General features: G+C 37.3%; 3 protein-coding genes across 3 annotated transcripts; all 3 read left to right on the top strand.

Moving 5' to 3' along the window:
* Positions 1-1220: 1220 nt before the first annotated feature.
* Positions 1221-1901, top strand: LOC116129200 (NAC domain-containing protein 96-like). The gene is made up of 3 exons (XM_031414949.1): positions 1221-1377; positions 1503-1657; positions 1863-1901. Exons 1-3 carry the CDS (start codon positions 1221-1223, stop codon positions 1899-1901), a joined length of 351 nt encoding a protein of 116 aa, XP_031270809.1.
* Positions 1902-2205: 304 nt separating this feature from the next.
* Positions 2206-3837, top strand: LOC116129097. The gene is made up of 4 exons (XM_031414853.1): positions 2206-2357; positions 2458-2706; positions 3043-3288; positions 3426-3837. Exons 2-4 carry the CDS (start codon positions 2545-2547, stop codon positions 3696-3698), a joined length of 681 nt encoding a protein of 226 aa, XP_031270713.1. The 5' UTR covers positions 2206-2357; positions 2458-2544; the 3' UTR covers positions 3699-3837.
* A 6819-nt stretch (positions 3838-10656) lies between these two features.
* Positions 10657-11655, top strand: LOC116129193. The gene has a single exon (XM_031414938.1). It carries the CDS (start codon positions 10657-10659, stop codon positions 11653-11655), a length of 999 nt encoding a protein of 332 aa, XP_031270798.1.
* The last annotated feature ends 715 nt before the right edge of the window (positions 11656-12370 follow it).

The following is a 12370-nucleotide window of genomic DNA, read 5'->3' as shown; positions in this document are numbered from 1 at the left end:
AGTAGACATGATCATCTAATAGTCTTTTGGGTAATAGAACAGTGGAAGATGAATTAATAGTGGAAGCCGAGGAAGTGAAGAATGCGGTTGGCGCCAGAAGGTTGTGAAGGGCGCAGAGGAAGTCAAGGATGTGGAGATCACTGAGGCGAGAAGAATGTGGATTGTGGAGGAAGGACGAGGACATCCAAAAAAAAAAAGCGTTGGGAAGAATTTTGTCCATTTATTTTAGTATTTTGGATAGTATTTTTGAAAAAGTAAAAGTTTGGTAGGAATAATGAGGTAGAATTTAAAAATTAATAAAAACATTTTTCTAGGTTTGATAATTTACTAAACACTATTGTAATAAAAACATTAAAAATTACAAAAACACTCTCACCTATCCATTAAATACTGGCCATCACCGTCGGAGGGTGGCCAGAGTCACCATATCGGCGCACGATCGACTGGATCTAGTTGATCGTGCGTTGAGATGACCTTTTTCAACCAGATCCACCGTGGATTTGATCGTAAAAAACTAAATCTATGGTCAGATCTAACTATGTTTGGTCTTTAATGATGGCCAAAGATATGACCGTCATTGACGATCAACTACGGCCAAAGATCTGGCTGTCAACGACCAAATCTTTGGCTATAAATCTAGCATTTTTCAGCCAGATTCGCGGTAGATCTGACCGGAAAATGAGAGATCGATACACTACTGGCCATATCTAATTGGTAATACATCATTATACCAGATTCTGGCCACCTTTTAACGGTAGTGATTGGAATTTGAAAAATGCAGGTGGATAACAGTGTTTTTGTTAATATCTAAACTTTTTTTTTTTTTGAGATTTTTAGTTAATTTAACATTTAAAAATAATTGTATAAAATAAAATAAGATTTTCATAATAGAAAAAGAAATGTATATTTTGGGTACGATAAACAAACGGACCTGATTGTTGCAATTATTCATTCAATCCAAAGTAAAACAATTTTTAACATGTTAAAAAAAAAAAAAAAAATGGTTTTCACCGTGGGATCACGTCTTCAAATCATCTGAAGTAGCTTCGTAGTGAAGGCCTAACTTGAAAGACGAATGATGAAATCTTTTAGTCAATACTTTATATATAAAGGTGTTAGTGATCAATTGCTTCATCTGTTTATTGTTTAGCAAGACTGTCATAGCTTGCGATTAATCTCTCTGCTCTATAACGGTTATTTTCTTTAAAATTTAAGGAACAATGAGCGAAGAAATTGAAATTGTGGGGATGAGATTTCGTCCCACAGAAGAAGAAATCATCTTGTATTATCTTGAAAGGAAGATGGGTGGCCTTGATTTCCCTGTCCACTGTATTAACGAAGTTGATGTTCTCAAATACGAACCATGGGACTTGCCTGGTAAGTAAACTAAACACCAACACAATACTCACTCACTTGTATAAATAAAATTGATGGACATGGAGATGTCTGTGAACATTACAATCTGCTTTAATTTGTATTTATATTTTATTCTATGCATGCAGACCTTTCCGCTCGCCCTGATAATGAAATGTGGTACTTTTTCAATGCACCTACTTACAAGTATGCTAAGAGTAAACGAACCAATAGAGCAACCAGGGCCGGATACTGGAAAGTCACTGGTAAGGATCGTCCCATATGGGACGATCGGGGGACGAAGGTGATTGGCATAAAAAAGAATTTGGTTTTCTACTTACATCGTTTTCCTAATGGGGTCAAGACCAACTGGGTCATACATGAGTATCATTCCAATAACGCCCCTCTTTATCAGGCATTTTCTTTTCTATTTTTCTCTTTTTTACTTTTCATACCCCTCAAGTTCCTAGTCTGTTGTCCTTTTTGATTTGTTTTGTAATTTATTACAGATTATGGGTGTCTGCTTTCCTAGTGAATTATATGTTTGAATAATCTCTGCCAATTTACATTTGCATGTTCAGTTGAATTTAATTAAATGTTATGATGCTTAATTTAGAATCTTGGTTTAAACGGTATGCGTTGTTTGAGGCAGGGAATTTCTATCTTGATCATTTACATCTTACTTGGATTTAATAAGAATGGTATTAATGCATATTATGAAAAATGAAGGATGTTTTGGTTGTAATATGATTCTGTTAAAAATTAGTTTGGTAAGATCGTGAATCTAATTGGGTTTTAATGAAAAATAGTTATTACTGAGAAATAATATGAATTGCAGATGTATGATGAGCTTTATTTATTTATTTGACCGTTAACTTTTGTAGAAAGAATTTGTTCTTTGGCGCTTGAAAAGAAAATCGGGTAATGAATCTAAAACTAAAGAACCAAGTCGCAGTTCTAAATCTGACTCAGGAAATTATGTTGTGGAAAATACAGGTCCTCAGGTGAGAAAAAAGCACACCTTGATTTTTCATTAACTTTGCTTGTTGAGCCTGAGAAACATTCGTATATCTGATGCTTTGTGTATATTGATTTGCACTATAGGTAAACCACGACCGACCTGCAGTAGAATTAGATCCACTCGACTCTATTGGATTTGATCACAACCGTCTCTCTGCACCGGAGTTGCCGATGCACCAGGAGCATGGATCCTTGTATTCTAATTTGTCTATTAATGAGTTTGGCTCTAGTTCGCAGGAAGATGACTTCTTTAAGTCACTATTGGCTTCCAAGGATGGATACTGGGAAAAGACTCTCATCCATGACAAAGACAATGAAAAGTTATATGAAGAGGTTAGTAATTTTCTCCTGTGGCTACATGATTCGAGAATATTCTCCAATAGCTACTGGGTTGTGGCTAAATTCTATAGGAGATTAATATATATTGCTATGATGACTGATGCTTCATTCGTGGATATTATTACAATGTTGGTATTGTCCTATATTCTTTAAAATCTTGAAAGATCTTAAGATGAGAATTTGAGTTGTTTTCATGAAATCTGGCTCAAGCCAAGACTTCTGCTTTGCTGCATTCTGGCTGCCATAGTTTTTAAGAATTTGATTCTTCATTTTAGACATCTTATTCAAAAAAAGAATAACTACTTGTCCGCTCATATCTATATGTTACAGAGTGGCCAAGATTTGGAAACTCCATCCTCTCCAGATCGAGACAGCTCATTCAGACCTGTCAACTCAGCTGCGGATTATCCTCAGATCAATTGTATTCATTTGGTCCATGATGATTTTCCTATTAGCAAAAGAACCTTCAAAGCTCAACATCTACCAAAATCGGAGGACTTCATTAAAAAAGAATGTTCTCCTAGAACACTCCAATTGTGGGCTAAAAGTTCACAAAAAGCAATATCTAAGTATGAGGTAAGGATATTTATGGCAGCAGCACGGAGAACAGGAAGATAATTTGTCTCCAGAGACTTTTGAATTGCAACCTCATAATGTTGAATGTAGTCTATGTAATTATTTTGAAATACACTTAGCATTATTTCTGTTTGCAGGGGAGAGCAGCAGAGCATGGCTTTTATCTACCCTTGGAGGAGAACTCTGTTGTGAAGTTTGGGGCAGAGTGGAAAAAGGCTCAAAGAATTAATTCGAAAAAAAGTTTGAGGTTTATATCCAACCAATCTGATGGCAGCAACAGAGAGGGTTGTTTCAGTTCCCTGGAGACACCATTTCTGGACCATAAAACAAATTCAGAATATATTCGCAATGTGCTTGTAGCTGTTATTCTGTTCATATTCTTTATTTGGGAAATTGGGTCTCTTCACTGAGTAATATAGACAAAGAGACAACATCTCCTATTCCTACATGCATTGGCGGATAAGCATGAATCCATAGCAATCTTGGTGATTTTTTATTGATGTTGTAAGTGTGTTTGAGGTCTTGTTTTTTGGTGGTGTAAAGTTATGATGAAACGAAGCATTGAGCCTTTTAAAAAGTAAAGTAAGATAAATGTAAAGTTGAATTTCATGGTGTTGCTGGTTTGAGTTACTCAATGTTACTGTTGAAGTGAAGACTGAAATGATGCAATTTTGGAGACTAATGAAACGCTGTGTTTTTGGTATTAATCTGTGTTGGATCCTGGTCGTTGATCCAACTCTGATCTGACGATTGAGATCCTTCATTGAGTCGACGATATAAAAGGGCAATGTACAGTCATTATTCACACGCGTTTTGTCTCTATTGAAGAACATTGCATTCTCATTTTTCTCTCTGTTAGGGTTTCAGTTGATTTGGGAAATCTTTATAACTTGGGTTGATTGGGTAATTTGTTAGTCAATCAGGATGGCTCTTTGCTCTTATTCTCAGGGATTCTTGGTGAGTGTCTCTAGGATTAGTTACAGTGAGGATTACTTGTAATCATTAAGAGTTTGATCGGGTTTGTAGTTGTTCTTGTTTGGATCTTGATCTAATAAGTAGTGTAGCGAGCTCTCCCATTTCTGAAGCTCAACATTGATGTAGCTTATCCAATTTGGATAAGTGAACCATGGTAAATCTGTGTTGTGGTTGTTCTTGATTTTCTTGTGGTTTGTGTGCTTGATTGGTTTGTGTGTTTTTGTTAATTAGTTACAACAGTGGTATTAGAGCTAATAGGCGTTAGGATTGATCGATTTGGTGAATCATAGAACAATCTAGGGTTTCTGGAAATTCCTAGGGTTTGTTGAAATTTGGGGCTTTTCAAATTAAGTCATTCCTTAGTGATCTAGAGTCCTAGGAGTATAGATTTAGGGTGTTAAATGACAGGCTATTCGCAAGTGTACGAAATCATGCAAGTAGCAAAGCTCGAGTAAACGAGTGTCGAATCCCAACAGAACTACCTACCAAGTACCAAACTAGTCTATTTTATTACTATTTGATAAAATAGAATTTTAAGAATAATTTAATGAAAAATAAAACAAACTAAAAACTAAACAAAAGCAGAATTTTATAAATACTTTGGTGAAAAGATCAATAAGACAAAACCTAGGGCACAAATTTTAAACCAATTTAATCATATGCATTGACAATTATTGCTAACCTAATCAAGCTTATTCTATAGGCCAAACTCCCTAATATTTTACTAACTTTCTCTCAAACAATTAACGAATTAACCCTTAAGTAACAACCCAAAATATCTCTAAAGTGGATTTAGAACCTAAAAGTTCATTAAGTTCTATGGAATTTACCAAGGCCTCACAAATTGCAGTAACCTATCTTTAGCGTTTGCTCAATCTATGATTTTATTACCTTAGACTAATCAGGTTTCACCTCTCAATCTCAACATAACCCATAAAATCATTCAACTCTCGGGCCTTAAGAATTGAAAGCATTACACACAATAATAAAACTTAGAATTAATGTTCAATTAAAATTAACAACAATAAAGTCAACACATATTCATAAATTGGGCTACATCTTTAGCCCTAGAAAATGAATTTAGTTCATAATTGTAGTAATAAAAACAACCATTGTATTAATAAACATGAGTTCAAGAAAGAAAAATAGAATAACTTCTCTAATTGGTGATGAAAATTACAAGAATTCTGATCTCCAAAATAGTAGCCACTCTTTCTCCTTCTCTAACCTCCCTAAAAACTAAATAAAGACCCTTATTTATAGTGCTAGGGTTTGGAGGTTAATTAGTAAAGAACTAAATGCCTTAAACTATTCAGATTCGGACTAGGAAAATACAATAACCCAAACAAGCTCGTGATCCATTGCCACGGCTACAGAAATGGTCGCTGCGATGATCATTCTTTCTGTCCCATGCGTTTGGAATATTTAGAATCTGGAAAAGTCATCAAAAAAAACTTTGTAGCTCTCTTAATAATATTTCCAACGCCATAAGAATCATCGAATTCCGATTTCTACAGCTCAAGTTATGATCAAAACATCGAAGCATGCTCATCTTGAAGAATTTCCAGGTTTTACATTTCATCTTCAACACGTCACAACTTTCTCGTTTCAACTTCGATTCTTGCACCATTTGTTCCTACTCGTCATGAAATCCATTGACATCATTCTTCTTTATTCAAATATTTTTTTTAACCTGAAAATACTCAAAATACACTCGTGATCCCATAAAATTATTTATGAAATAATTAACTCAAATTTCACATTAAAAACACATTTTCCCACAAATAATCCAATTGAATCACTAACAAAATATGTATTTTCAAGCTCTTATCATTAAATCATCAATTTGAGGTGTTCTTGGAAGAATTAGGGTTCTTTACTCGGTAATCTTTTAAGGAATCCTTTAATTGCTACTGTCTAGGGTTTCAATTAGGGCTTCTTGAAATAGATACAAAATTAAACACAAACACTTACAATATGTCAACCACACGATTGGAAATTACACAATGCGATGGAAATATTGACTTCGGCAGTTGGAAGAAGAAGATGAAGACACTATTTTCCCACAACAAAGTGGGGATTGCTTTAGAGAAGGACGCAACAAAGTGGCCAGAGGAGAAATTGAAGAAGAATGATGAGATCAACGAGGAGGCATACAATCTCATAGTGATGAACCTATCTAATAGTGTCCTGCGGAAGGTAGATGGGCTAGAAACTCCTCTAGCCTTATAGGGTACTCGAAACTTTGTACTCATTACAGTCGGCACCTAATCTTGCAGTTTTAAAGGGTGCCTTATTTTCATACAAAATGGATAATACTATGTCCATTGAGGACAATCTTGATGAGTTTCTAAAGATGACCCTAATCCTTAAAGGAATGACCAAGAATTAGGGGACACCAGTCTAGCAATGATCCTATTGAATTCGTTGACTGAGGAATACCAAGTATCAAGAATGCTTTACAATATTCAGAAACTGTATCTAGCCTAGACTTGATTGTAGATGGACTTAAAGCTAGGGAATTAGAGTTAAAAGTCCAAACAAGGTCTGGTAGTAATTGTTTGTAAAAAGTAGGCCTAAATCCAGTAAAGTAGGAAAGAATAATCAGTATCAATAGGGGCCTAGGAACAAGAAAAGGGGAAAGGGTAATAACAAAGCAAAAACTGAATCAAGAAAGTTTTTTTTCTATAACAAAAGTTTTTTTTTCTGTAACAAACCTTATCACATTAAGAAAAACTACTTTGAATGGTTAAAGAAACATAAACAGAAACACAGAAAGTAATTTGACCTCTAGTAAAAACCAATTGGATGAACCTAAGGTCCTGACAGTGTCAACATCTAACACTGCCAAGAAGTGGGTCCTAGACTCAAGCTGTTCCTTTCATATGAGTCCACACAAGAACTGGTTTCAGGACTTAGAAACACATGAAAATGAGACTGTCTACATAGGAAACAATCAGGCCTGTAGTGTTAAGGGTATAAGCAGTGTAACCCTTAGACTAACTGATGGAAAACTTGTAAAACTAACCAAGGTTAGGTATATCCCTGATTTAAAAAGAAATCTCATCACTTTAGGGACCCTAGATGAGGTTGGATGTTCCTATAAGACTAGTAATGGTTGTTTTAATGTGTATAAAAACCAAAACTTGATTCTTAAAAGGGAAAAGAGAAATGATTTTTACATTATGTGCGGTGATTTTGATCCTGAATGTTTTAATGTTGCCCTGCTTTCTAACAAAAGATTTGCAACTTAAAAATGGCACATGTTAGGGCATACAAGTCAAAAGGGTATGGATATCCTTAACAGTCAGGGGGTATTAGGTAAGGATTCAATCTCAAACCTAAAATTTTGTGAAAACTGTGTTAGGAAAACAACATAGACTGAGTTTCTCAAAAGGAACTCACCTAGCCACAAACTGCCTTGAATACATACATTCTGACCTTTGGGGGCTTGAAAAGGTCAAATCCTATGGTGGGAAAATTACTTTCTATCAATAGTAGATGACTATAGCAGAAAAGTCTGAACCTTTCTCCCGAAAACCAAAGATCAAGCCTTAGCCAAGTTTAAGGAGTGGAAAGTATTAGTTGAGAACTAGCTAGGTAAGAAAGTAAAGGCCCTAAGAATAGATAATGGGTTAGAGTTCTACAATGCTGAGTTTGATAATTTGTATAGAGAGCATGACATTTTAAGGCATAAAACCGTTGCTAGGACCCCTTAATGGAATGGGGTGACAGAAAGAATAAATAGAACTTTACTAGAAAAGGTTAGGTGCCTACTATTCACCTCAGGACTACCAAACACATTTTGGGGGGAAGCTTTAGCCACTATAACCTACTTAATAAATAGAAACTCATCCATTGCCATTAATGGGAAGTGTCCTGAAGAAATATGATATGAAAGGAAACTAGACTTAAGCCACCTAAGAAATTTTGGGTGTGTAGCTTATGCACACACTGAGGGGGAACTTGAGCCTAGCTCCATCAAATGTATATTCCTAAGATATCAAGAAGGCACAAAGGGATATAGATTGTGGGATAGGGAAACTCCAAGGGTAAAAATTATAGTTAACTGAGATGTGGTGTTTAATGAGAGTGAATTCCCTTGTAAAGCCACTGCCATTGACCTAGGAACACCCAAAAATACTGAGACATCATCCATCCCCAATGAAAGCACACAAATTGAGGTGGAGCCTACCATACACCAACCTAACCCCATCCAACCAGATTTAGATCCTCAAACTGAAGGAGAAACATATCAACCAGAACCTGAATAGCCAGAAAAAGAAGCTGTAGAAGAAATCTCAAAACCCCAAATAACTGATTTACAGCAGTACCAATTAGCAAGAGACAAAACCAGAAGAAAGGTAAGGCCACCTGCACAATATTCTTATGCAGATTTAATCTTTATTGCTTTGCTTGCAGGTACAGAAGTCCAAAGGACAAAACCTGAAACATATGAAGAGGCCATGAAGTCCAAAGACAAAGACAAGTGGAAAGCAGCAATGAGGGAAAAGACGCACTTATTAGAGGTAAACAAAACCTGGTCCTTGGTACCTAAACCCAAGGACCAGAAACTTATACAATTTAAATGGCTTTATAAGATAAAAGATGGAATTGCAGCCTTTGATCCCCCTAGGTATAAAGCCGGTTGGTAGCCAAAGGCTATACCCATAGAGAGGGAATAGACTTCAATGAAGTCTATTCCCCATTTGTTAAATATAAAACCATTAAACTTATGCTCTCTAATAAACCTCCCATTAAAAATGTCTATCAATACAAATGGCATAAAGGACATTTGGGTCAGTAAGTGTAAGAAGTGTGAGGTGCCTAGTTGTTGGGGAAATTGGTTGCTACTGTCACGTGTTGGTGGAGAATCAAAGTTGTTAGTAGAGAGAATATGTTAGTTAAGGAGATAGTATAAATAGAGGGGTCAGTTTTGGGGTAACATACGAATATTATTCTAGTATCATTGTGGGAGGTCCCCAGTTCCTCAAATTGCTGGGATCTATCTGTTTTGGTTTTCAATTGTGTAGTTGTTTCTTTTTCCATTCTCTAGAAATATATTCTGGTTGAGTCTTGATTGAGTGAACTCTTTTATCTGTTATTCTGGATTGTTTGTGTTGTTTTCTGGTCATTGTTGCAGGGAGTCTTAACAAATTGGTATCAGAGCTTCGTTTGGGTAATGGTTAAATCAAAGATGAAGAATAGAGTTGAAGGATTGGAAAAGGAAATGGGGAACGTAGAAAAAGAAATGGGGACTATAAGGGAAGAGCTAGGGAGCATTAAGGGCTACTTACTAGAGCTTCGCGAGTGGATGAGGCTAAGGGAAGAAAGGGATGCAAATCTGAGCCATGATAAGGGGAAAGCATCCCACTATGAGCCTTCCAACAGTAGTGACAATAGGGGAGTCGATAGGAACAATGAGGTAGAGAACTCAAAGGATGAGAAGAAGGGAAAGAAGTTGGAACTACCTATATTCAACGGGAAAGAACCTTATGGTTGGACATTCAGAGCTGACCGATATTTTACGGTGAACCAATATGAGGAGGGAGAAAAGGTGGCAGCCATCGCCGTGTGTATGGAGGGTCGTGCCCTTAATTGGTATCATTGGGTGGAGTCCAGAGCACCAATTGGTTCCTGGACAGACTTTAAGACTGCAGTGGTTGAGAGATTCAGACCATCATTTAAAGGATGAGCTTATGAAGCTCTGGTAGCACTGAAGCAGACTGGTACAGTGACGGAGTACAAGGAAAATTTTGAAGTTCATGCAACTGCCTTACGTGAGGTAGGAGAAGATATACTGATAGGGGTGTTTACAAATGGGCTAAAAGAGGAAGTCAAAGCTGAAATTCGTCTGACTCAGCCCACTTCCCTTTTTGCGTTGATGGATCAAGCCCATCGCGTGGAGGAAAGAAACTTGGTCTTGGAAAAGGACAGGCCTAGGTTTGCTAAAGCCCAAGGAAATAGGTTGGACTCCAATACTCGGGTCACCCCAAGCCTAGAACCTGGTCGCCCAAACTCTTGGGTCAATCCATCGTGAAACCCAGAATTAGGTCACAATTTTTTCCCAAATCGATTTCATGATAGAAATCGATCCAGCGAAACCATAACACCGAACTTTCGCGAGGACACTTTCCGATGAATGTCCGACGTTGAATTGTAGCAAAAGTGTGAAAAAGGTTTCTATTTCCGTTGTGATGGGAATTTCGGGCCAAACCATAGATGTAGGAACAAGTCATCTAGATCTTGTTAGTGACCGACGATGATGAGACGGAAAACGACGAAGTCACTCCTGAACCCATCTCGGAAGTTTCTGACGAAGGTAAACGATTGGCTTTATCTATGCATTCAATTGTAGGGGTAACCATAGATAAAACCCTAAAACTAAAAAGGATGATTGGAGAGGCAGAGGTGATTGCGTTGGTTGACAATGGGGCTTCCCACAATTTTATTTCGCATGATTTGGCGCGAAAATTAGGTCTGGCAGTGGAGAAAGGGAAATCATTTGGGGTTATGGTAGGGAATGACTTTACAGTCAGAGGGGAGTGTATTTGCAGAAGGGTGCAATTGAGGATACAAGGGATTGAATTGCCCCAGGATTATTTTCCATTTGAGTTAGGAGGGGCAAATGTAGTGTTGGGAATTTCTTGGCTCAGTACACTAGGTGATGTTTGTGCTAATTGGAGAAATCTAACAATGGCATTTATCAGTGAAGGGAAGAGGGTGCTTTTACAAGGGGATCCATCATTAGTCAAGACGGTTGTGTCACTTAAGGCAATGCTAAAATCTTTGCAGAGGGAGGATGCGGGTTATCTGATTGAGTTTTTCTCCATTGGTGTCAAGGGAGAGGAAACAGAGGATCCTATTGATCCGACAGCTGCTGCAGTTGTAGATGGATTTAGCCACCTGTTTGAACAGCCTACTAAGCTCCCATCTAAGAGAACCACTGACCATGCCATAGTCTTAGAAGCTAATGCCAAACCTCCTAACATTCGCCCATACAAATACTCTTATTCCCAAAAAAATGAAATCAAAAAGTTGGTGGGTGAGATGCTAGTGGCAGGAATTATACAACCCAGTACCAGTCCTTTTGCTAGTCTTGTGTTGTTGGTTAAGAAAAAAGATGGTAGTTTGTGTTTTTGTGTAGATTACAAGGCACTATATAACATCACTATCCCCGACAAGTTCCCTATTCCCTCAATTGATGAACTGTTGGATGAACTATCAAGGGCAGCCATTTTTATGAAACTGGATCTAAAATCAGGTTACCACCATATTAGGGTTAAAGAAGAGGATGTTCCCAAAACAGCCTTTAGGACTCACGAAGGGCATTATGAATTCCTAGTCATGCCTTTCGGATTAACCAATCCCCTTCCATCGTTCAAGCTTTAATGAATACCATCTTTAAACCGGTCTTGAGGAAGTTCATACTTATGTTTTTTGACGATATCCTCATTTACAGCTCTGATTTGAAGACTCATTTGCTCCACATGAGACAAACCTTTCAAATCCTCACCAAGCATGAATTAGTAATAAATTACAAGAAATGTCTGTTTGCCCATCAGAGATTGGAGTATTTGGGTCACTTAATTTCATCAAAGGGGGTAGAGGCTGACCCACAGAAGATTGATTCAATGCTGACTTGGCCTGTTCCACGCACAATCAAAGGATTATAGGGATTTTTGGGGTTAACTGGTTACTATCGCCGCTTTGTACAAAATTATAGTTTAATCGCACAACCTTTAACATTGTTATTGCAAAAGGACTCTTTTGCATGGAATGACCAAGCACAATAAGCTTTTGAAGCCCTTAAAGTGGCAATGACTTCGGTTCTTGTTATGGCAGTTCCTGATTTTACCCTTCCATTTGAAGTTTATACAGACACTTCGGGACAAGGTATTGGAGCTGTCCTGGTCCAGAATCAGCGCTCCATTGCATTCCTTAGCCAAGCTTTCTCCAACCAGTCCCGACAAAAGTCAGGGTACGGAAGGGAGCTGATGGCAATTATGTTTGCTGCCCACAAATGGAGCCACTACCTGGGAGAAAATTTATCATTAAATATGACGAACGCAACCTACAGTTTTTGACAGATCAATGAGTTAAGACA

Source organism: Pistacia vera, unplaced genomic scaffold (genome assembly GCF_008641045.1).
Source record: "Pistacia vera cultivar Batoury unplaced genomic scaffold, PisVer_v2 Contig1057, whole genome shotgun sequence".
In the NCBI taxonomy this organism is placed as follows: domain Eukaryota; kingdom Viridiplantae; phylum Streptophyta; class Magnoliopsida; order Sapindales; family Anacardiaceae; genus Pistacia; species Pistacia vera.
This window is presented reverse-complemented; position numbering and strand designations above follow the sequence as displayed.

Bases quoted from the DNA above. Each gene is read 5' to 3' on its own strand.
- LOC116129193 (XM_031414938.1), top strand. From the start codon at position 10,657: ATGATTGGAGAGGCAGAGGTGATTGCGTTGGTTGACAATGGGGCTTCC.
- LOC116129200 (XM_031414949.1), top strand. From the start codon at position 1,221: ATGAGCGAAGAAATTGAAATTGTGGGGATGAGATTTCGTCCCACAGAA. The intron at 1,378-1,502 runs GTAAGTAAACTA...CTATGCATGCAG, and splicing joins CGAACCATGGGACTTGCCTG to ACCTTTCCGCTCGCCCTGAT. The intron at 1,658-1,862 runs GTGATTGGCATA...AATTTATTACAG, and splicing joins GGGACGATCGGGGGACGAAG to ATTATGGGTGTCTGCTTTCC.
- LOC116129097 (XM_031414853.1), top strand. From the start codon at position 2,545: ATGCACCAGGAGCATGGATCCTTGTATTCTAATTTGTCTATTAATGAG. The intron at 2,707-3,042 runs GTTAGTAATTTT...TATATGTTACAG, and splicing joins ATGAAAAGTTATATGAAGAG to AGTGGCCAAGATTTGGAAAC. The intron at 3,289-3,425 runs GTAAGGATATTT...TTCTGTTTGCAG, and splicing joins AAGCAATATCTAAGTATGAG to GGGAGAGCAGCAGAGCATGG.